Raw genomic sequence first — 24,821 nt, 5'->3', positions numbered from 1 at the left:
TAGCCTATTGAATGAATCTCTCTCTACGATCGTCTGTCTATCTCTCTTCTCTTTGTTCAGTTTTAATCAACGTGCATACTGCTCTGCCACAACAGTGTTGGCAATTCCAGCAGACTTATCGTTATAGTTTAAACTAGTTATCCTACTACAATATGTATATCATACTCACTTGCAGGCAACGACTTCAGAAACGGCCTAAGGAATTTTAGTTAAAATTACTAGCAGGATATATGCAACAAGGAGATTTTTACTTTAAAGAGACGAGAAAAATATATCGATATTTATATATTCGATAACTGATCATTCAAATGTTTACTTATCTCGAATATTTCTATCGATCAGTTAACTGTATTCACTAATAATAGGCACAAATCTTAAGAGGGCAGATCTTAAGGCACACTAACATATTTTTAGTGACTAAAAAGACAGAATTAGAATTAGAATTTTTCTCAGTGCATGAATGTGGTACAACTTAGTTGCCTCTGGCCAAGAAGGATTCATCAAAATGCAAGAGTAAGAGTAGCCAAACCGAGGCCAGTCTAGGCCAGTCCAATTGAGTCGACTCTTAAGCAATACTTCACTTTCGCTAGGAGGAACTTTTCTTCTTTTTTTTTTTTAGTTTCTTTATTTTGTTGTTGTCTGGTCGAGGACAGATTTTGTATATAAATTTTGTCAAAAACTGTTGCAAAGCATTCAAGATGCTTGGAATTGTGTTTTTTTTTTTTTGTTCGTTCGTTTTTTGGTCAAAAAGTTTTACTGTGTGCAGTTATTTAATTGAATTTGCCACCGAAGGCGTTGTGGCTTTACTTCTACTGTTGTTCAGGATGGCTGCTTTTGCCTGGACAGCCATTTCACATTTTGTACATTTCGTACATTTCTTTGTACATTTCGTAAATTCTCGTTTAGATTTGCTCTGGGTGAAAGTTCAGTTCTGTTTAGGGGATAAGCGGAAATAATGTGGCCACAGTTCTCTGGGCAAGTATTTGAAAGTTTTTACGATTGTTTATTAAAGAACTAAGCGCACTTAATAAGCTTATGGACAGGCACACACACACACACATACACATACACCTACCTAAAAAGGACTTAGAGAAAGCAAAGTCTTATGGAGAGGAGAGGAGTATGGCAGACCAGTCCAGTCATAGTTGGGCGTGGCGGCAACAGGCAACTTGCAACGTCAGCATTGTAAAATGGCAGTAAAAATGCTTGCCATCCACAAACAATTCAAATTAAATAGAAAGTCAAAAATGTTGAACTGCTACGAACAACAATAAAAAACAAGAAAACACAGTAGAAGCAGAAGCAGCAACAGCAGCAACCGACCATAAGAACCAGAAGACGCTGACGAATGGTGAAGCAGAGTGGGAGAGGGAGAGTAAGGAGTAAGGCAAAGAATAAAGGCAAACTAAGAGCAAGTATTGTGATAGTGGAATTTGTTTTAAAATAATATTGCATAACTGCAGGCGCGCCAGCTAACTGCAGAAGCATCGAAAGACCATCATCTAGCAGCCCGTTTTCGTGTGCAAAGAAAAACAAAGAACACAAACACAATCCAAAAATACTTGCTTATACTTATATTTATATAAATATGTATAAGCATGATGTTTGCTATGGCTTTTCAAAGGACTAACACTCTATGAATGCATTTTAGAAGAGATAGAGAGAGAGAGAGAGAGAGAGAAAAAAAATGCCTTTTTAGAGGCAAAACTTAAACTAATATTTTAGCCTTTGACCCACTTCAACAGCAGTCAGCGAATTAGTTGACTAAACTTTTCATTTGGTTTTTGTTTAATTGACAAGAAAGCGCTGTAAAACTTTTGATCTCAAGTATTACTCTAAGCACTCACAGTTGAATTGATTAGAAAGTCACGGAATAAACCAAGTTGTTGAATATAAATTTTAAAGTGTTTTATTTTGGTTTTTTCTCTCCTAGAAATTTAATCTTTTGAATACAAATGTGGAAAACTGCAATAACTTGAACTAGCAGTTACAACTATGTCCGATTTAGTATAAGAATTGACAGAGAAATAAAGACTAAACACGAATAATTGAATGAAATTTCCAATTTGAATCTAACCGAAAAGTTATAAACTATAAACTACATTAACAAAATGTCAGTACCATGCTGCAGCTTCAAATCCAAATCCAAGAACGGAATGAAGAGACAGAATGAAGGTCCAATGATTTGACCAATATATGAAGTTGGAGCTAAACAAAAACGAAAAACTAATCAAACCATTAGTTGATTGAAATATTTAATAAAAATTGACGTTGAAACACTAAACCTTCAACATTTCTGTTCATTATACTAATTTAAGTGAGCTAACTTAACTATTACTTCGAAAGTAATTGACACAACAAACGAATAGGAGAATATATATCGTAAAAGGGGCATGAAGACATATACGTATTCAATGGGGAGTCCGGAGGGTCTGGACACCATCAAGATATCAGTATTTTAAATAATTTTGTACTTTTTTCGGCTCTTTATAGTGAGTGAGTGAAGTGATCGTACATCCTCGATACTGACAAAAAGCCTTCATCAAAAAAATACTGAAGTCACTAAGCCAAAAATCTTGATATTTTGATGGGACCCTCTTCGAAAATATTTTCTAGAATTAATTTAAAAAACTTTTACTATTTTGAAAGTGTTTACAATCGATGTGCTTATTGGGAAGTGATTTCTTGACAAAGATTAGTTTCTCTCTTAGTTTTGTCTGCCTTGAAATGAGACTTAATGAAGGATAAGCGTTGTTATTGCCCTGGGGCCTCCGGATGAGAAGAATCTCCGAAAATGAGGAGCCTCAAAAAATTAAAAATTGTTGTTATGAGAGAAGCAAAAGTAGATTTTTGGCCACAGTTTACATATGTAGATAAATTTAGAAGATTTATATATATATATAGAAACTGTTTAAAGTTCTCCACAAAAGTACCTCAACTTCGATCCCTTACAAAGTCTCTTGGACCTGTGTCCCGCATTCCAACGATTATTTGACGTTATTTAATTTCAATTGATTAAAAACTTTTCAGGACTCCTCTAAGGCCTTGCATAGATTACAATTGGAATTTATATGAAAAATACTTTAAAGGCATTTACTTTTATAAGCTTAAATAATCTGATGAAGAAATAAATAAAATTCATTTCCCGATTCAGTTGCTTTTTTTAAAGCTCCTTATTATATGCTTAAGTTGAAGTTGAATGATACTAAAGACTCGTTTGATACTGAGAATAAAAGTAAACTATAAATGGCGACACAGATTTAAATTCCTCCATATGGTAGAGCATTATTTAATTGTGAAATGTACACACTCAAATGAAATCACACACACAATGTAAACACACACACATACAATCATACTTAAACCGAGACAGAGCAAAGGGAAGAAAGAATTTACCATGGATGATACTAAAAGGCGCCAGTCTGTAAGCGTATGTTCGAGCGTGTCGCGAACACGAGAATGCATTTCCTTGCATAATTTTCGGCATTTAATCGGATTATGAAATGAGATGAGAAACGAAACGGGAGAGAGTAACCTTTACAACAAATCAAACCATACAGACGAAGCAATGGCAACACCAGCAACTGCAGAGGGCAAAGCCGGCAAGAGTCCTTGAGTAAATATATTTATGGTTGGAGAGAGCAGGCAAAAAAAGATTTCGACACAGTAGAAAGAATGAAAGAAAGAAGCAAACGAAACCAAACCGCTTGAGCCACATTTAATAACATTAAGTGAGGGAAATGTTTGCTGTTTGCAACACTTATGTATGTATGAATCCGACATTGTTGTCTTTTGCAGGAATACACATATTATGTATGTACATATGTATGTGTGAATGAGTTTCATCCTGCTTGCTTATCTTTATCCAGCTGATGCTCCTGCCGTTGCCGTAATAATGGCAACGGCAATTAATTGCTATGCCAGCCAAACCATACAGAATCCTGACCAGAAAACCATGGGGCGTGTATTTAATGCCATTTTGATTTTCACACAATTTCCAATTCCATTCACCCAAAAACCACTCCACCAACCACTCTCACTCACTTACTCACGCACCGCCAAGTGGCCCAACATTATGGAGAGAGTTCTGTGGCTGTCAGCCCAAAAGGAGGTGTGGCTGTTCAGTCGGTTTTTCGGGGCGGACTTAATTACGCACGTATGACTGTTTAAATTGGCTTTGGAGTTTCGGAAATGTTAGTTTTATGTTAATTAACTATTGTTTATGACAATTAACCTAAACTCGGATAATTATTAGTTGAAGTGTCTGTGTGGTAAGAGAAGAGAAGTAGGAAAGAACAAAAAAAACGAACCCAAAAATTATTAATATTAATACAACAAAAGCAATATCCTCCAGAGAAAGAGCGAGAGAGAGAGTGAGTGAGTGAGTGACCTAGGCAACCTACATATTTCGCTTTTGTTTCTACCTTTTCTGCTCAAAACGAATCAGAGGTAAAGACAATTTGCTTATGTGCCAGGATTTATATATAATTCCTCTTATATTTGATATCCTGCGAAATTTGACATGCGAAACGTGTCTCAAAAGGTCTCAGGAAGGGAGCAAACAAAGAGAGGATGAGAGAGAGAGAGAGAGAGAGGTTAGGGAAATGGAGCATAGAGAGTGGCTCTACCACAATGAAATCTCGTTGGGCTTAGTTCATATTTTCCGTTCAGTTCTCAGTTGGCCAGATGTTTGAAGTTATGCCAACGTGTCAGACGTTGCCATTGACAATGACACCACCCGGCTTTGGCTAGAAGAACCGTCTATTCACATACATATGTATGTACATTGAAAAGCATATTATGCCTAGCATGTACACACATATTTTTACACAGTAGCGTATTCTAAGAAATGAACGAAAATAGAAAACTAGATGAGCTGCTTGAGACACCAATCCATTTCAAATTAAAATGTACCTATTTTTTAAGTCCTTTAGTTGCCAATGGCGCTTTAGTACTATATTGGTGCTTAGCGGTGGGAAAGTTAAAAAATTACTATCGATTACACCGCTAGTTGGCTTTAGCGGGTTATAATCGATATGGCCGCTTAAAATCTATGAATATTCATATTCAAAACGGCAGCCAAGCATCTATGAATCTCCCTGAAACAAACGTATTGCCCTTTTCAAAAGTGAAATATATTTTCTAAAAAGTATTTTTAATTGCAGAATAATGTTAAAGACGACCTAATACAGCTAGAAATATATCAGAATTTTAATAATGAATAGCTACAATCAATTAGTAAGGGAATCTTGGCTTGGAATTGGTGTTTACTTTTTTGGGTAGGAAAGCTTTTTTGGATTCACTTTGAGAATAAATTTTGGGAAGTCATCCTTATCAACTCTTATAGCTGAAACTATGCTAAAATAACTCAACAACATATTTCATATCATTATTTATTAAAAACGCTTACTATTATAATACAATATTTATTTATTTATAATCATTAGAAAGTTGTTGTATTTATAGGTTTAGATTACATTACAAGATCTTTCTTAAAACAAATACAAAGAATTAAGCCCTAAGCTTTAAAAACATAAAAGGGCTAAAAATGTTTTGTTATAAATTTTGTTATACTTCAAAGATTTTGTCTAAATTTATTACAATTATTTGTTAAGAAGGATAAAGTTGTGTAAACTATAAAAACCAAATTTGTTACAACCACTATCAATCTATGGCCATTGGCTTAAACGAGACTAGATCGACAAAAAAGGCAGAACCTAAAATTATGGCTTTAAGATATATTAGTTTTAGATTATTTGGAATTAAATTTTGTCTGTTCAACATAAAGAATTTTTAATTCATTTTTGATGTATAATTTTAGAAAGAAATTAGATCACGCCTGAGCCTTTCGAGGTTATAAAGTTCTAACTTTGAAAGCAATTGCTCTTCAATTCTTCAGCATACAATTTTATCATGACTTGGTATTAAAATTAAATCAATTCTGGTAAATTAAAACAACTAATCTTAGAAAAAATGGTTCGTAAAAGAAATATAAATTCTTTAAATTCTATAAATATTGTGAAATAGAAATGTTCTTCAATCATTTATTCCGCGTTTGATGTTTTAGGTCTTTGATTTCAAAAGGATTTGATACTGTAAAATTTGCTCCATTTAAGAACTTTATATCAAACTTTTGTCGGGGCCTTCAGGAATCTTAGTCCGGCCATGTGTATTATAGCTATATTCTTCGGTTTCGCCACACCCTTCTCATATCTCATGTTTTATTTTTTTGCCTTGGCAAAACATTTCATTTCTCCCCCATTTTAAGCTCTTTTAAACATATTTAAAGTACGTGATGTTAAGTGTCTTCTGTGTATTTGGGACCTTTTCTTGGCTCCAATTGGCCTACACCCCGCCCCGACCCGATATACTTTTTGGTGTGTTTTCTTTTTCATTTTTGGTCTTTACCTTTTTTGCATAAGCAAATTTTAATATGTTTAACTCGTCCCGCAAAAAACGTTAATTTTTAACAAGCCTTCGCTTTTACCCGCTATCCCATGCCGCCACACAAAATGTCAACTGACTCCAGCTCATCCATCAATGAGCTTTGAAAAATTAACACTGTGAGTGACAGTGGCAAAGGACGCACCTCCTCCTACTCCTCCTTCTCCTTCTTTTCACAAAAACCAACCATTTCCTCTGACGCCTTTTGCTTCACTCCGCCTGTCGTTTAAATTATGCAAAATGCTACAATTCCCCTTGCATGGGTAAAGAAAGGTAAATATGTACACATACAGACATACGAACATACATACATACATACATATATATGGCAAAATGATGAATTGTATTGCCGGCCACAAAGAGTTGAGCCTCAGCGGTGGCAACTTCATAGATTAAATTTGATTATGCCACATTACCACATACACACACAGAGAAAGGCAAACAACTACGTGACTCCATAGAAGTTGTAAAATGTAAATGGTACGAAAATTAATCAAATTATTTGCTGAAAAACCCTTGAAAAGTTTCTTCTTCAATTTAACTTTGTTCTTGGTCAAAAAAGTGTTCACATTAAAGATAACATTTTTGGGTTTTGAAAGGCTTATTAAGAAATGTTTGATATTTTTGAAAGGTTTCTTCTGTTATATGTTATAGAGAGGTATATATAGTCTAAGTGACTTTAAAATAGATGGATTTTAACAAGTTCCAATGCCTAAGTAATTAACCTACAAAAAAGAACAAGCCAGAACTGTAATTTTTCAACGTCTACTTCTCATATCTCCAAGGACATTTCTTTTGAATTCCATGCCATATAAACTCATTTATTTAAAAGATGGTGGAAATGTATCTTCTGCTTTATTAAAAAAAAAAAGAAAACTGAAAAAACGCAAGAAATTCCTTTGTGGGTATTAGCAAAATCCTCTTACCTTACAGCAGTTAATGTTCAATGTTGAATTTATGACAGCTTAACACATATTTTCATCATTTCAGAGAAAATTTTACAAAACAAAAACAACATTTGTTAAATGCAAAGATGTGAAAATATTTATCATATTCGGCGAATATAAGAATTAACTTTAAATTTTTGAAACTGCGTTAAAAAAAAACTATAATGAACGAAACTAAAGATATACATATATGACTCTTCGGTACTCTAGCATGATGGGAGAACAGAAAACATATTTTGTCTTTGATTAATTGCAGCATGTGAAATTGAAACAAAACTTTGTTCTCCACTCTACTAGTGGAAAAAAAGGTGTAAATAATCGTTGTTGGTTCATTTTTTTTGTGCTAAATGGCATCCAGTGCAAAACAGATTTTTCTTTACTGTTGTGCTAGTTAAAATAGTAATTAGAATAACGAACTACAATCGACTGAGTTTAGTAGAAGCATTTTAAGTGGGACCATGCCAGGGTTTTGTGACGATTTTAAAAACCATAAACTGCTTGACGAAATATATAACTGAATATATCCTTAGAAAGATAGCTTCTTTATGCAACTTTTTCCAAATAAAAAAATATTGCGATATTAGTAACCCAATAATTTTTATGACGCTTTTTAAAAACATATATTTATACATACAAAAGATATATTAATACATTAATAATCAACCAGGAAAAAGGGACCACCTGGAAACCTAAACCACCTCCCTAAAAACAAAATAAGAAAAAAGCTACAACAAATTTTAAATTATAATAATTACTTTCTTTTAGAAGACTTTTCTGCAAAATTGTTCAAATAATTAGCCACTAGCCCGCTTAAAAGAGACAAAGAAAGATTAGTTTTCACTTTCTAGCTGTTTTTAACTTTTTGAAAACTGTATTTGCGTTTAAAATTTCAATGGTATTTTTCGATATTTTATTTAAATTAACATTCGACAAGAGTTTACGTCTCAAATCCAAGAAAAAGGTCTTAAATCTTAAATCCGAAACCAACAAACAATAAATTCTTAATAAGTTACAAATTATATAAATAAATTTTATGGATTTAAATAATGGGTCAGAAAATATTGTTTATATGAATAAGTAAACAAGACTCAACCAGCTTGTTTTGTTTCCTGAAGTGGGTAAAAGTATAGCATATTTATCAGGGCCTTTTACTCTTTAACTGAGTAAAATCTGGAAAAAGGGAAGTGAAATGGTATCAAAGGCGATTCCAGAGATACAAAAAATGACGGAAAATTGTCCCCAAAACTAGGCAACATATATTTAAAAAACTTCTTTGAGAACTACAAAATAATTCGGGAAAATATAAATTGCAGCTAAAAACTGTCTATAAGTAAAGTGTGCACTAGGACCAATCATTTATTATAATTACAACATTATAATTACAATAATTACCAACTAAATTGCAGCATTAGTTAAAATAAAGCCAGCAAGTCATTATAATGACAAATTTTAAATTGAACATTTCCTTAAAAATTGACTACAAATCCTCTGGCAAAGGCAACACAAAAAGATTACCATATGATTCGTTTGATTGTTGTTGCAACATCAGCTATGTTAGCTTGATATATCTATTTAATCTCAACTCAATTTAGCTCATCAATTATGTATGTATATGCACTCGACGCGATGACAAGCAATGTTGTTGCCTTTTGGGCGAAAATGTGACTACAAAGGGGGTGGGGTAGGGTTGGGGTTGGGGTTGGACAGAGAGGTACATATACATAGTATGTATTTCCATGTCATTGTTCTTTCAGCTCATTAAATGCAAATCTCTTTCGATACTGCTTGACTCTATTTGCATTTTCCATGCGCTTTTCTCCACGTTTTCCCTGTTGTTTTTTCCGATTTAAGTTTTACTCTTTTGAACTCAACAATTGCATTTGATTTCCTTCTAATGCACACAAACACACAGGACACAATAGAAAAAATCATTGCAGCTACAATTTACTATTCACAACACAATCGAACACTCCTTTTCAAGACACTGAACCACCCCAACCACCCACTCACTCACTCACTCACCTAACTTCACCTTTTTACCCCACGTCCCGCCCGTCCAGCTTGCTAATACATTTTTTTTACGTATTTCTCTTCTCTAATTCTAGTTGTGCTTTTGTATTTGCCAATTTTAATGAGTGTAGCAAAAACACAGACAAAACACAACAACAACAACATCAACAACAACAAAACAGTAACAACAACAAAGAGCATTTTTTATGTACAAGCAAAATCTCATCTACAACTCATTTGAATTGCAACAACTACAATAACAACAACAAACAACAACCACATACACAATGTGACAATAAAACAAAAACAAATATAAATATTAGAGAACAAAAAAAAGAAAACAGAAAATACAGAGAAGAGTGTGCAAGTAAAGAGAAGAGAAAAATTATAAAAAAAAAAAAAAAGGATTCCCACTTGCACTTAAAACTAGAAGAAGTTGAAGCACTCTGCAACAGTGATAACTCTGCAATAACAACAACAACAACAACAACTTTCACATTAGAAAAACACACACATAAAAACAACAACAAAACAAGAACAACAACAACAAACAACTTTAGTTAACCGAATGCCTTTTGCACATTTATGTAATACACACTCTCGGTGTTCCGTGTGCATATTCCGTGTCCATTACCCACCACCACCACCACTACAACCACAACCACAACCATTTATCCACACTGTGTGTACTAATAATATTGTGTAGCACCCCAAAAAAATCAAAAAAAAAAAACAAACAATTTTAAACCACCAACCACCGCAATAAACAGAAGATTAAGAGCAAGCACAAGCAACTAACCAACTAATCGAGCACCACCGCAAAAAGAACAAAAACAAAAGACAAGAGAGATCACTGAGAGGGGGGCCAGGAGAGAGAACCGAACCACCGATTAAGTATCGAAAGTAAATCGTCTCCCCGCCCCAAAACCAACCCACAATACAGAACAAACCGAAACCAAAAAACAAAAACAATTTCCCAGCCCAGCCCGAGCCCGAGCGAGAGAAAGAGAGACCAGGTCAGTTGTGTGTATCTGTGTGCATCTGTCTAAGCATCTCAGTGTGCATCCTCTCAGTGTGCCTGTGCGTGTGTGTGTGTGTGTGTAGTAGTAGTAGTTACCCAATAAAAGTCCTGCTCCTGCTCGCCACACCGCCCTACCAAATACCAGCACCACAATTGCACATTACTACCATAGATACCCACGGCAGTACTACTACCGCATGGAGCGCGGCACCAGCGGTGGTCAGCACCAGTCGCACCACCATCACCATTCACCACAACCACCACCTACATCACAACAACAACAACAACAACAACAACAACACCACCAACAGCACCACCAACATTCGCGCCATCAGCATGTTGTGGCCGTACATAGCTATGATCCGTATCTGACGGCCGGAGCGGCGGACGAGGAGCATACCTCGGGCACATCATCCTTCGATAATCCCGCCACAAAAAAGAAACCACCCAAGCTGAAGCCCATTCATCGTTCGCTATCGATGGCCATTGATAATTATGCACCAACGGCTGTAATGTCATCATCTTTCGATGATCTACAAATGGATCAAATGATGGGTGGTGGTCATGGTCATAATGATGATGATGATGATGATGATGATGATGATGGCATTATGATAAGTGAGCAGCCACTAATTCATCGCTCGGCCTCGCCGCTGCCCGTGCCTAGATCGGTGGCTCCACCGCAGACCCTAGCAATCCCAGCACAACATCTCCCCCATTCCCAGCGTGGAGGCATCGGCAGTAGTGGTGCCTTATCTCCAGCCCTATCAGCCCGCCAACAACAACAACAACAACAACACCATCATCTACAACAACAACAACAACAACAACACCAGCTGCATCTACACACATTTCAGCATTTGGCCGCACAAGCCCGCCAACAGCAACAACATCAACAACAACAACAACAACATCCACAGCATCTTCAACACCGCCAGCACTCGCACTCGAGCTCGCCCACATCGCATGCGGTTAGCCCGGTGCTCGATCGTCAGCATCGTCAGCCCGACATTTATTTGGTCAGCAGCAGCAGCCTGGGCGATGGCTTGAGTGTGGGAGTGGGTTTGGGCATGGGCATGGGGGGCATAGGAATGGGCCGATCACCCTTGGGCGGCAGCACATCACCGATACAATTCATCGATGTCGATGATATGCAACCGATACCCAAAGTCCAATCGGCCCAATCCCGTTCAGCAGCGGCAGCCGCCGCCCAAGTACTCAAGAAGAATATGTTTCGACGCTCAGACACTATTGATGTGCATCCGTCTACCAATTTTCAGATGAAGAAAACGCATTCCTTCCACGCACAACAGGATCCCGCCGCAATGGAACAAATCCAGCTAGCTGTCGCCGCCGGCTCAGCTGCCTCCAGTCGTCGCACTAGTTCGGTGCGTGCCAATTTCCTAATGCCCGGCCCCCCAGGCGGTGGCAAGGAGCATTCCCGTTCCCCGTCACCCAGTCGACGAGGCTGTCGTTCGCATCGCTCGTTCAACGATCCCGGCCGCAGGCCAAGCACTAAACCCGAATCGGTTGTCGAATCCCAAATCCGTCATCCCTCGCTCAACGATGATCTAATGGATCCTACATTGGCGGCCAGCCAATCAATGTTCCCCCAATCGAATCTATCGCTGGAAAATGAACTGTTCGTCGAATCACGTTCACGTAGCAATAGTCACACGAAAATGGAAGAACTTGGCCTCGCCGAGTTAACCGCCGCCGCTGTGGCCGTGCAACGTATGCGCAAAAGTTCGGGTTCATTTGAAGATGCAGCCGGTTCCAGTGCCACCCATCCGCCATCCGCCTCGAATAGTGTCAAACAGAAACGTGAAACACATCCGCACTCCAGACAGCAGAGTACGCACAGTTTGGAACTTGACGGCAGACCATCGACCTCGGCGCATACCCTGCAATTGCATAGTGCTGCGGCAGCAGCCAATGCTGCCTATCACTTTAAGCGCGGCGCTCAACACGGACGCTCCCTGTACCTGTCGCCCAGTAATCTGGAAGAATTGACTGTCCATCGACCGGGAGTTTTGGCCGCTGCAGCTGCCTTTCAGGGCACCAATGCCAGTGCCAGTGTTAAGCAGGCCAAGGCCTTGCATAGTGCCAGTGTCCGTTTGCGCAATTATCGTGAGACTTTGAGTGCTTCCAAGAAATCGAAAAGTTTCATCGGCGATGTGGGACCTATTAGTAGTAGTAGCGGCGGCGGCAACGTCGGCCTCGATATGGGCGATGAATTCGAGCTCAGTTCACCCCACCGACGCAATAGTCGTCCCCTGTCGACGGCTGTGCCCAGCTCTAGTGTGAATATCGATGAAATCAAACGAAGTCCACGTCCCATAACATCGGCCGCAGCGGCAGCTTTCATTGAGGAGAAGCGTCCCAGTTTCGAGAGGAAATCATCGCTGACGTACGAGCATGAGCTAAGTGATGCGGCATTTGCCGCCCAAGTACTGAGGCCTTTTCATCATAAATTGGCAGCCGGACGCAAGGCATCGGTTAGCGGAGGCTCGCATAAACTGAAGAAGAAGTCCCTTAGCGATGAAACCGACGAGGATGAGGAGGCCGATCGCAAACGCAAGCGTATCGTTTGCATTGTCCTGGCCACTGTACTATTGTGCCTTGTCTGCGCCAGTGTGTTCGTTGTCATTGTCACTCTCACCTCCGGCCAGAGTCAGTCGGGCAAGAAGGCGCATTCGTTTAGTAGAGATACACCAGTGCACTATACGGGCATGCGACCGTCATGAACTGCCCTAAGAATACTATCACTATCACTACTCTTCACTTGTCATCGATTTCTTGTGTTGGATAACCTCCTTCTACTTCTACTTCTTCTCCTCCTCCTCCTCCTTCTCCAACAAATAGCTTTAAAGAAGAAGCCAATGGAAACACCACTGCATTAACATTGAAAAGCCAGTAAGTTGGGTCAAGAGATTGTACGTCTTTCTCTCTTTAAATTATATGCACAAAATGTTTCAATTGTTTTGCCATCTCACTCCTATCATATCCATCCTTATCATCATTGGGATTAACACTTATCAATGAGTGAAAGGGCAGCAGACACAGCAGACACCTTTTGTAACATGTTTTCTGTTGTTTGGAGTATAACAATAACCATATTGCCCATAAAACCGGACAAATACAAATATGTCCCCAATGGGGAGGTATATATGTAGGGTGGGGGGTAGGGGGGATTCAAGAGTTGCTGAATATCCAAAAAAGAATTGAGCCGGGCACAAAGCTCAGCAAAATCTCCAGCATTATATAACCTCTGGACTAAATGGCTAACCAGCTTGGCCTGCCCATCTATGGATGGTTGGGTTGTCTCTTCCTTTCCTTTTCACTTTACTGACTGACTAAGTAACTTAACCACACACATACACACGACACACGACAGGAAGAGAGGTGGAGGGGTGAGACACACAGACGCACAGGACCATAAAAAATGATATTGTACTTACCTCGACTTTAATGACTTTGACTGCAGCAGGCCGCAGGAGCATCTTCTTAATCAGTGTGTGTGTGTGTTTGTGTGTGTTTGTGCGTAGCTTAGGACAGACAATAACAATGCCTGACTGACTCACTGACACACTGACTGACTGACTGAATGCCTGAGTGAACGACCAACCAAACACACGGCTCTTGGTTCTTGATTCTTTGGTCCTGGGGCCTGCTGTGTCTGCAGAAGACCTTTAGTTATCATGCTCACTTTTTATACTTTCGCTTAATAGTTTTGTTTGTTTACGTGTGTGTGTGTGTGTCCGTTCGTGTGTGTGTGTGTGTTTGTGCAGCATCATTACGGCTCTCGGTACAGTTGGTTTCCCTTTTATGTGTGTGCCCACAGACGTACACACACACGCAGACACACACACAAACAGCCTTAATTTTTCGTTTACGACATGAAACTAGGTTACTTTTTCATGTGTGCGTGAGTGCAGCGACAACAACAACAACAACAATAATAACAAAACAGCAACAATTGTTTATTGTTGGCATAACACAGCCTTCCTCACACCCCCCCACACACACAACCAAGCCCCATTCTTCATCCACACCCCACCCACCCCTCTCCACACATGCCACATGTCGGTGACATTGCCCGCTCAGTTGGCTTATATACGAGTTGATGGCCTTGTCCAACTGGCAACTGCCAGTTGCCTGATGCCTGATGCCTGGCTCGAACGTCACTCTGCGAGGCAATGCCCATGTGAGCAGCAGCAACAACAACAACAAAAAAACAACAACCAGAGGCATCAACGCAAGCCTAAGACTCCAAAAAAAAAGAAAAAATTTGAAAGGAAAAAAATAAAAATAGAAAAAAAATTGACAGCTTGCGCATCGCTCAGCTCTGTTCAACTCGCGCGTCAAAGAAAAAAAACACCTAAAAAATTGTGGAAAAAAATATAACTAAATTGGTTTTCTTTACCCGTGGACACAAAAAAAAAACAAAATATTGACACGCGCCTAGTAACAATAACTTAGGGCGTGGCAACATGCTTTAAAATGGCATAAGAAGAAAACAAAACAAACAATTTTTTCCTCAAACTTTTTACTTGATGTAAGTTGGAACTTAAACTAGGCCAGGACAGGCTGCTAAACACAATGTCTGATTGATTGGTTAACTTAATTCGGTATATGAAGATATATAAAATATTTAGGGACATACATATATAGGTCTGAGTAAACTTGGCTTTCGGTTAATAATAATATTAACCCAATTGAAAGTAATATTTGGTCATATTTTCCATACGATTTGCTTGCTTCTTGGGCAGTCTATCACCTAATAAATATTTTAAAACTTAATTGTAAAATAATTTTAATAAAAAGTTGATTTTTTTCTAATTTTTTTTTTTTGAAAATGTTTCATAGTTTCATAGTTATGTAAATTAGTTCTCTCTTTAAAAATTAAACACTAATTTTCTCCTAAATGTTAAAATCTTAGCAGAAAGAAAGAAGATAAATTACTTTTAGTTTGTCTTAATTAAAACAAAAAAATTTTTTGTTTTGTATTTTCATATTTAAACACTTTAATACAAAACCAGAGGGTCGGGGCTAATTTTGACCGCGTCAAAGTTTGTATACCCTTGCAACTTTTATGGTAACTCTTTCCTCACCTACAGCCATCAAAGTGAAAAATCGTTTAAGCTAAAAAGGCTAATCTTTGCGAAAGAACGGCCTACAATCTAAGCATAGGAAATAACGAAGATATTGATCAAAGTCACTGTTTTCGACCGATTGCTCCTATAGGAGCTATATGATATAGTTACCCGATCTTTATCAAATTCGGCACAGCCATTAACAGATATATTGAACTCACAAATGCATAATTTGAAAACAATCGCGTCAAAAGTAACGAAGTTATTGAAGAAAGTCACTGTTTTCGACCGATCGTTCCTATGGGAGCTATATGATATAGTCACCCGATCTTGATCAAATTTGGCATGGTCGTTTATATATATAATAAACTCACCAATATTAAATTTCACGACAATAGCTCAAAAAATAACGAAGTTATTGAGAAAAGTCACTGTTCGTGACTTTGACGTTTGTATGGGAGCTATATGATATAGTGGTCCGATCCGGCTGAATCCGAGATATACAACGCCTGCAGTATATACAAGCCTACATGCAAAATTTCAACTCTGTAGCTCTTACGGTCTAGGAGGAGTTTGCGTTGATCCAGACGGACGGACAGACGGACAGACGGACGGACGGACGGACGGACATGGCAATTTGAACTCGTCTCGTCGTGCTGATCAAGAATATATATACTTTATATGGTCGGAAATTCTTCCTTCTATGCGTTGCACACTTCTGACCAAAATTAATATACCCTTTTTGCAAGGGTATAAATATTTATGGATATTATATGAAATACGCCTTATATAAGTAAAACTAGCTAGACACATAAACTTCTCTTCGTTCTATCCTAGAATTTCAATAAATTCTCTAATAATGTTTAACATTTTGTATTCTTTTTGAAGAAAGTTTAGAAATTTCCAGTCAATTTTCTGTTTAAAATTAACTTATATACTGTGATTTTTAATATAAATTTCTTTTAATTTCTCTGCAGAAGAATTTTAAAACAAAAACCTCTCGAAATTTTGGTCATCAGGACAATACACTGGCATTTTGTTGATTTTATCCCAGTAACACTTTAAGTTCATAATATTCAGAAAAAGTAAATGTGTCTTTAGATATTATTTAGATATGTGCCTTTAGACATAACTCAAACTAGTAAATATATTAAGAAATAACTAGTTCAAATCTGTTTCAAGTCTTTTTGGAATAAGAAATCAAAACTAAGATATTTAAAACTTGATAGATATGCCATGAAATCAACAGTGAATGAAGTGGAGAGAAGAATTATTAAGAAATTGATGTTGGGACATAAATCATTATCAATTCCGATTTATTTATTTATTAAATTAATGTGGAGAAGTGAAGTGGTTAATTCGAAAATTGTTTGTTGATCATAACAAAAACTTAAAGCACTTAAGAATTATCATTCCATTTTTAAATTCAAGTTTCTACCGGAAATATACAGAGGCGAGCACATGTGGATACATGTTTTCATACTGTGACTTTGAGTGGCTGTAAAACCCGCAAAAATGCATTAATCGATTCCAAATTTTTAACAAAAATCCACTAATACTACATAAAACGAAAAAGAATTATATTCATTATCCTTTCCTTAGCTCGAATTATCCATAAAAGACTTAAAAATGAGCAAGTATCCACTTTTGCTCATATAACAAAATTTATAGATTAAGGCATTTTTTCAATATTTATTCCAAAGGCCTTTGGCTGTAATCAGACTTTTAATGCGCCTGGGCATACTCTCCACCAATTTTTCTATCTATCCGTGCGATAGAGTGCTCCATTCCGCTTGGACTCAACTCGAAAGCGCGTCCATTGTCCTGGGTGGATTATCGTAGCGCGACAGTTGCTTCTTTAGCAAAGCCCATGATATTCGACCAGATTTAGATCTGGGCTTTGATCCGGCCACTGCATCTTCAGAAATCTTTGATTGTCGAGCGATTCCTTTACAATTATGACCGTTTGTATGTACATATGTACTAAACAAACAGTTTGTAAAAATTTAAAAAAAAAATGGCCACGATTGTTTCCGTTTAATATTATTTAATTCTATTCTATATATCAAAAGTCATGAGTGTGAAAGAGAAAAAGAGGGCTAAAATGGCCACAGTGCTAGTCATACGACTTATTGAGTTGCCTTTATTAAATTTCAGTTTAAATTTTACAATAATTAAAATGCTTTGATGCTTTTACATAAATGAAAAGTTATTTACTTTGCAAATAAACTTTGTCAATGCATTTCTGTTTCTTTCTTTGAATATTTAAATAGTTTGCAAAATTAAAAGAAAGATTTTCCAGCTTGAAAGAGTCTAAAAATTAATCAAACTATTAATTAAAGCATCAATTGCTAAGCTACGACAAGATCTAGATACAATTAATGCGTTAATAGTTGACGATAGCAAAATAGAACACACACACTGAGTCCTTTTTGGTGAATAATTTAAAATCACTTTTACACTTTGTGCATATTTAATTACATGAATATATATACATAGTTGACTAAATTGAAATTGAAAAAATGTAGCATACTTTTTGGGGCTTATATTACATGTTTTATGCTCCAATTGGTAGACGGAGAAAAACCAAACGACTCGACAACTAAATTAAAACCACAAAAGTGCATCAATAAATTCAATTTAAAAGGCACAATAGTTGAGGCAACAATTCCCCAGGCCCAGACCTGAGGAACTAACTAATTAGTCTTCGGTCTTCATCCGTCAGACAAGAGTAGGAGCAGGAGCAGCAACAGCAACAGCGGCAGGTGATACCAAGGTGGCTAGGGGGTTTTTGGATGGGCTGCGGGTAAAGTGGAGGCCACACAGACTGTTGCTTTTGCTGCTTTTGCTTTCAACCTCACATTTATAATTAAACAACATGAAAGACAAAGAACCAACACAAACACATGCCAACTAACCAGAGAGAAAGAGAGGGCGAACAAGAGCGGGGAAAGGTGTATGAGTGGAAGCAAGGCAGAAAGTTACACGGCAGCATTTATGAGCGCCCATAATGGTTGTTAACAATTTAACTTGTTTACCAGTGGGAAAGTTATATGTTAATTGGTCTCAAATAGCCCAACACGCACATGGCTCGCCCACGTGGCCCACGTGATGAAAGGTAGAAAATGAAACAGAAGGAAAGAAAGAGAGAGAGAGAGAGAGAGAATGAGTGAGAGCGAGAGAGCCGAAAGCATTGTATTCAGTAGCTACTATTTACCACAGCGACAAAAGCACTTGGCAAGTGAATAATGGCAACTGTTTTGCTCACTCACTCACGCTCGCTCTCTCTCTCTTGCTCCCTCTTTCTGCTTACTGTTACTCCTTCTACATCCTTATTGCCTTGCCATTAACACGTTACGCTTACGCTTACGCCTCAAAGCCTATGCAAAGGCACGAAACCATCAGAGGACCCAGGGTCCTTTTGCTCCATATTTGAGTTTGGCGACAGTCATGTGACAACGCCAACAACAATGTATATACAATACTTTTTGTGTGTGTGTGTGTTTGTGTGTGTCTGTGTTTGTGTGTGTGCAGCATCCATCCCTGGCATATTTACTGTCATAAAATGTTGCACTTTAAGCCTACAACTCACAGAGTAGCCTTCAGTTGCCACCGCAGCAACATGACAACTTAAAGTCGCAAGATTTTTTCATTACTAATTTTTCAATTAAATGAAAACGTTGGCAAATTACTTAAATGCTTTTATACACAAACTCATACATATATGCATTCGAGTGTGGTTGCATATATATGTATGTCTGTGTGTGTGTGTATGTATGTGTCCGTGTTTGGCCGCCATTTAGGGCAAGTATTTTTTAATTAAATTTCTGCAATGCACAAAATGTGCAATGGCACAAAATATTCGGTTCAGGGTTGTTCTACAACTACATAAACAAACATATACACACACACACACAGACATGGACCCTCACAATCACACTTATACATGTATACATGTAGATGCCCGCTTCTATCACAGCCAAAAAGCTGATAATTTTAACGAAAATGACTGCAAAATATCTGATAATGGACCAAAACTAATAACTGGCAAAAAGAGAAAAAATAAAAACCATAAAAACGTATGGCAAAAATCAACAGGAAAATTTGCACTCATAATTTTTAACATCTGCTTTTTTGCTAAGTGGTAAAAATTGTTTAAAATATTAAATTGTTTTTGTTTACCCAACGAGATAGGGATAGACAAAAGAGAACCACATTGTGTCATGATATAATACAGTGACAATCATTTTATAGGTAAACTTTTCGCTCTCTTTTGTTGGTTTTGCATATTTTTTGAAGTTTGTTAACTTATATATTAAAAAAGTTAAAGGCAATTTCGGCTTTTTTGTTCGTTCACCATTTGAAAGGACCGATGTCTATAAAAATGGCCAAAAGGAGTTAAATTTTTGTTCCATTCCATTATTTACTTAAAGTTAAATACTGCAGTTTGCCTTTTGAAAGTTCTTAACATTAGATCACATTAGGCCTGTTTTTGTTTTCAAGTATTTGAGAATATTGACAAACGTTTTTCGTTTTCAAAAATAAGTTCAAAACATTGTCGTTTCGTATTTCTTAAATTTCATTCCACTCAATAAAAGGCATATGATTTGAAACCACTAAATGAAATAAAATATTATCTTACATAACAAATTTTTGATAATTAATAATTTGGTTACTTTAGCGACCTTTTGGAAACCACAAAATTTGGCTTAGAATCGAAAGGTTCCAAATCTAATACCAACTAAACCAATTCAAAATAGAAACCAGGACAGGTCTCATTAACAATTCAAAATACTATTTGGTATAAGAATATAAGATAACTATTCGTTAAGTTTTATCCAATAGCTTATTTGAGAAAAATGATTCTTAAAAAGGAATTATATAAAAAATTAGTTAGTATGACAAATTTTGAATACAACAATGAATAAGTAGATTTTTTGACCTTTTCAACTGATATCACACCTTTTGTTTGTCGTCTCAAGCATCGATGAATTATTTGATAAATGTTTGTTAGAACTTTCGACCTTCCTTGATGATCTCTTGCCAGGAGATCTTTCACAAGCTGACGTCTCTTTTACCTTGAGTGGAGTTTTCAATTGATCATTTCTATATTTTGTATATTTTGATTGATTAAAAATTCTCAAATATTTTGCTCGCTTACCGAATTAAATACTGGAATGGCTCATGCAAAAAACACTTGACAGAAATGTCTCCTCATACATATTTGAAATACATTCATAAATTTTAAATCTTTTATAAAGATATGTACTGATATCTTTTGAATACATAGAATCCAACCATTGTAGCTTGCAGTTAAGTCAATTATCTTCTAAGGTATATTTATAAGATTAATAAAACTATTTTAGAATTAAAATGAACTCTTACAATTAGAATTCACTCTTAGAATTCACTATAGTGAATTATCTTATCACTTCTTACTAACAAGTTGTTAGCACAATATTTTTCCTCAAATTTATTCAATTGATTATAAAATTTTCGATTTCAATGTGATTTCAATCGAATTTTAGGAAAATTACATCAAAGCAAATGTTTCGAGTAAAATTTTTATTGAATTTTATTATTTAGCCATTTCAATTGGAAATAAAGTGAATCTATTTTTGGTATATGTATTTGTCTGCAAAACGTTTTTTATATATTTTTCTATTTTTACATTTCGAAGTGTGAATGAGTGTGAAGAGAAACAACATTCATGTGTTGACTTAATAGCGAACGTTGCATTGAATTAATTTATTTAAAATACATATCTAAAAAAAATATGAGAAATATTCAAGGGATGGAATGATAAACGAAATAGCAATGGAATTGTTTTTATGAATACAATTTTCTAAGCCTATTTATACTCATCAATTTTGGTGATTTCATGGAAAGTCAAATTGCTTTTATTGAAAAATACAAATAAATATTAATAAAAAAAAAAGCATAAAAAAGTAACTCCCAACATAAAAATAAAGCCCCAATTGGCTCTGTATGCGGTAGTTGGTTAAATGGAAAGAAATCATATTTAGATAAATGGATTTTTAAATGTTTAGCAGGGAAAACTTGTATATTTTATTTTATTTAAAAACTATTCCATTTCTATCAAAAACATTAAGGACGAATTAACAGCAAAATTTAAGTTTTTATTTTATAAATTAGAAAGAAACAAACAGCGAGGAAGTGAGAAAAGTGATGACTACTTTGGTCGCCCTTGTCGTATGAGTAATATTTCGTGATATTTTGCATGTATTAAACACAATCATCGAACAAGTTTAAAATATATAATATTACTACTCAGTAATCTGTTCTTTTAAATTGTTTTAGATAAAGTCTTAAACATAATTTTACGTTAGCTTAAGGCCTAGTGGCTATAGCTAGTAAAAGATTTGCTGTAATTTACAATTACTGCACAATTACATTATAAATAAATAAATTTTACGTGTTTTTTGATTCCAAGTAAAATGTCACCCACTGAAAAGTTCCTTTTTTTTTTTGAGACTCGGTCTAGCACCAACACGAAGTAAAATTTTGAGTACTGGGCCAAGTTTTAGCAACTGCTTAAATATGTATTTATTGTTAATTATATAGAAACAGCTATCACATTATTTACTAACATGATTTTAAGACATATTTTATTTTTTTTAAAAATTGGGTCCTTAAATGGACTCAACTTTTTAGAATCTATTAAATGAAATCCCATTAGATATTTGAAATGATGGAACAATTATTAGGCATCATATCGGTTATAGAGTTGTATAAGTCGTATCGGTATTTTAACTATGACCAATTAAAAATTGCAGGCCTTTGAGGCTTTATCCTAGGCTCAATTCTAGAGCAAGTAAAATGACCAAACTCGATGTTTAGCCCCGAAGCCCGTGTGTTTTAGCTGAGGTCCATGGGTCAGGAATCCTGGTCTTGCCTACACATTTCTACTTTTACTACATCTAATAATAAAACGAATAAAATATTGCCCTTAATATTAATATCTGAAATTATTATATGTAATATAATAATCGGCAATTAAGAATAATAATAAAAAAATAATATTGTTTAAAAGTGGAAGGCTAACTTTTAGATGTTTGATTAGACTTAGCATAAATATCTACTTAACTAAATAAAGTTGTTGCCATTCAAATACTGATAATAATTAGCTTTATACGAACTGGATGCAATTCAATTCAATTCAAAGTGACTTTAAGACAAAGCTAAAAATGGAAACGTTATGTCGATTTTGGCAAAAATTTGCTGAGAGTGCAAAAGCAAGAAAGGAAAAAGAACTTGCTGGCCAGACAAAGTTAGTTTCGTTTCTGTAGTTTTTCATTAGTTTGAATTTTCATTAAGAACATGTAGCGCAAACTTTAAACAATTTTCAAAGCAACTGTCCAGTCTTCCTCTCCCCCTTAGAGCTATCTCCACCCACCACAATATATATGCTTGAAACTTCTGCTTGTAAAGTTCTTCTATTTTTGTGTTTTTTTTTGTCTTTCTCCTGGAAAGTCATACATGAATATCGGTTTTTTAAAATGTTCAATTCGGAATTGCGGGTGAGGGCAACAAGAAAAAAGGAAAACTGGAAAAGGAAAATGAAAATTGCTATGCGTCTGTGCATCTGTGCACAATATCAAGTAACTGTATTACTCTAGCAGTCGAGCACCGAGCACCGAGCACCGTTTCAATTTCTGCTACGTTTGCAATTTCCAACAAACAGTTTACAACCCGTGTGTGAACTCTGACTATAAACGGGGGCACAACCTGGCCAACAACCAGAGTGTATGTGTGATTGATTGGCAAACAAATTTTTGACACTTTACACACAACATCCCCAAAACATACATATACATATACACCTGAGTCCACTGACACTAGGGGCCCTCTCCTCTCCTCCGCTCCACCTGTAGGTCGATTTTTTATTTCGTTTTCCTTTCCCTCAATTTGTTCAGCGTTAATTAAAACTGCTGTAAAATGCACAAAAGCGGCAAGCAAACAACGCCAATCGACAATTGTCACTCCGCATGGGGTTCAAAAGGGAAAACAACAACAAAAAAAGGGGGATACAAATATTGTTGAACAAAAAAAAAGAAAAACGATTGGGAAGAAAAAACCCAAAACGGATGCCAAACAAAGTGCAACAAAAATAACCGAGAAATTGAACAGAGCGGAGGTAAAACCGGAAACGGAAATGTAAACGTGTCGCGCGTATCTGTCAAATACATATAAATATATATATACATAGAGAGAGAAGGAGAGATCATAATGTTGAACTGTGCTTAAAGTAAATAGTCTGGATTGATGAAAGTTATATTCAAGAATTCATCAACAGGCATTTACTTCAACTGCAGTTTGAACAAAATGCAACAAAAATGAAAAGAAAAAAAATGAAAAAAAGGATAATAACAGCGCGTGCAGTGAATCAAAATTATATATAAAAGTATAGCTAAAACTTGTTCCATTCTATAGACAAATTGACAAATTTATTGAAAATCCTTTTTACTTATATGGACCATTTATCTTATTTTTTTTCTTTTCTATCTGGAACAGTTCGCCAAGAGAACGAGCGCAACATTAAGGAAAATTTGGAGCGCACGCTGATGATGAAGAATCTAACAGAGTTGAATCTGCAAAGGCAGCAAATGGAACAGCATCAAATGCAGCGAAGAGTGCAAATTCAGGTGGCACCATAACATCCGATGAATATTTATGAGAGGCAGCCGATGGGGCAGCAGGAACTGAACTGAAGGAAGTGACACCCCTTCCCCTCTACCTCTACCCCCTCCCACGAACCAACAGGAAGAGAGATATGGTCATGGATATGAGAATGTCAACAAGTAGCAACAGGATGTGTACAATATGAATGTGGTGGTACATGATGCCAACGCCCAGAAACCCCTAGCCTTATCTATCTACCCCCCTCTATCTCTCTCCCACTCTCTCCCTCTCTTTCTCTCCACACAAATGTTATGCGCACAAAACAAACAACAAACAAACAAAAATATAACAAAATGTAAGGAAATGAAATCAAATTTGTTAACTACAAATCAAATGAAAACAAAACAAAAAAAGGAAAAGCACTCCGAAGTGCGTATTAAGATAATTAGATAATTGTAGAAATTGATTTGTATTACCGAATTAAACTTAGCTTCAATTGTTAGTTACAGATAAATCAACAACAAACAAACAAAAACAACAAAAAATCAACTCCCCAACAAAAACAAACCTAAAAGTGATCCAGTTTTAGGGCTAGAAATTATAGAAAAGAGCCAAACGAGAGTAAATAAATTTAAATAAATTTAAATAAATACCACAAAA

General features: G+C 36.2%; 1 protein-coding gene across 4 annotated transcripts in view; it reads left to right on the top strand.

The window, feature by feature from the left end:
• Positions 1–24,459, top strand: part of LOC6638472 — a 91,688-nt gene extending 67,229 nt beyond the window's left edge. The window contains exons 1-3 of one of the 4 annotated variants that reach the window (XR_002724124.2): positions 9,912–10,304; positions 11,703–13,338; positions 24,054–24,116. Coding sequence is in view for 1 of the 4 variants with exons in the window: in XM_002061306.4 (XP_002061342.2) it covers positions 24,054–24,196 (143 nt within the window). In the remaining 3 variants the exon portion in view is untranslated. Of the gene's footprint in view, positions 1–9,909; positions 13,339–24,053 lie in introns of those variants that run through there. The other 3 variants (XR_006953822.1, XR_002724123.2, XM_002061306.4) reach the window with 3 other exon arrangements.
• The last annotated feature ends 362 nt before the right edge of the window (positions 24,460–24,821 follow it).

Source organism: Drosophila willistoni (genome assembly GCF_018902025.1).
Source record: "Drosophila willistoni isolate 14030-0811.24 chromosome 2L unlocalized genomic scaffold, UCI_dwil_1.1 Seg139, whole genome shotgun sequence".
In the NCBI taxonomy this organism is placed as follows: domain Eukaryota; kingdom Metazoa; phylum Arthropoda; class Insecta; order Diptera; family Drosophilidae; genus Drosophila; species Drosophila willistoni.
The sequence above is the reverse complement of the archived record's forward strand: the minus strand, read 5'-3'. Positions and strand labels throughout refer to the sequence as shown.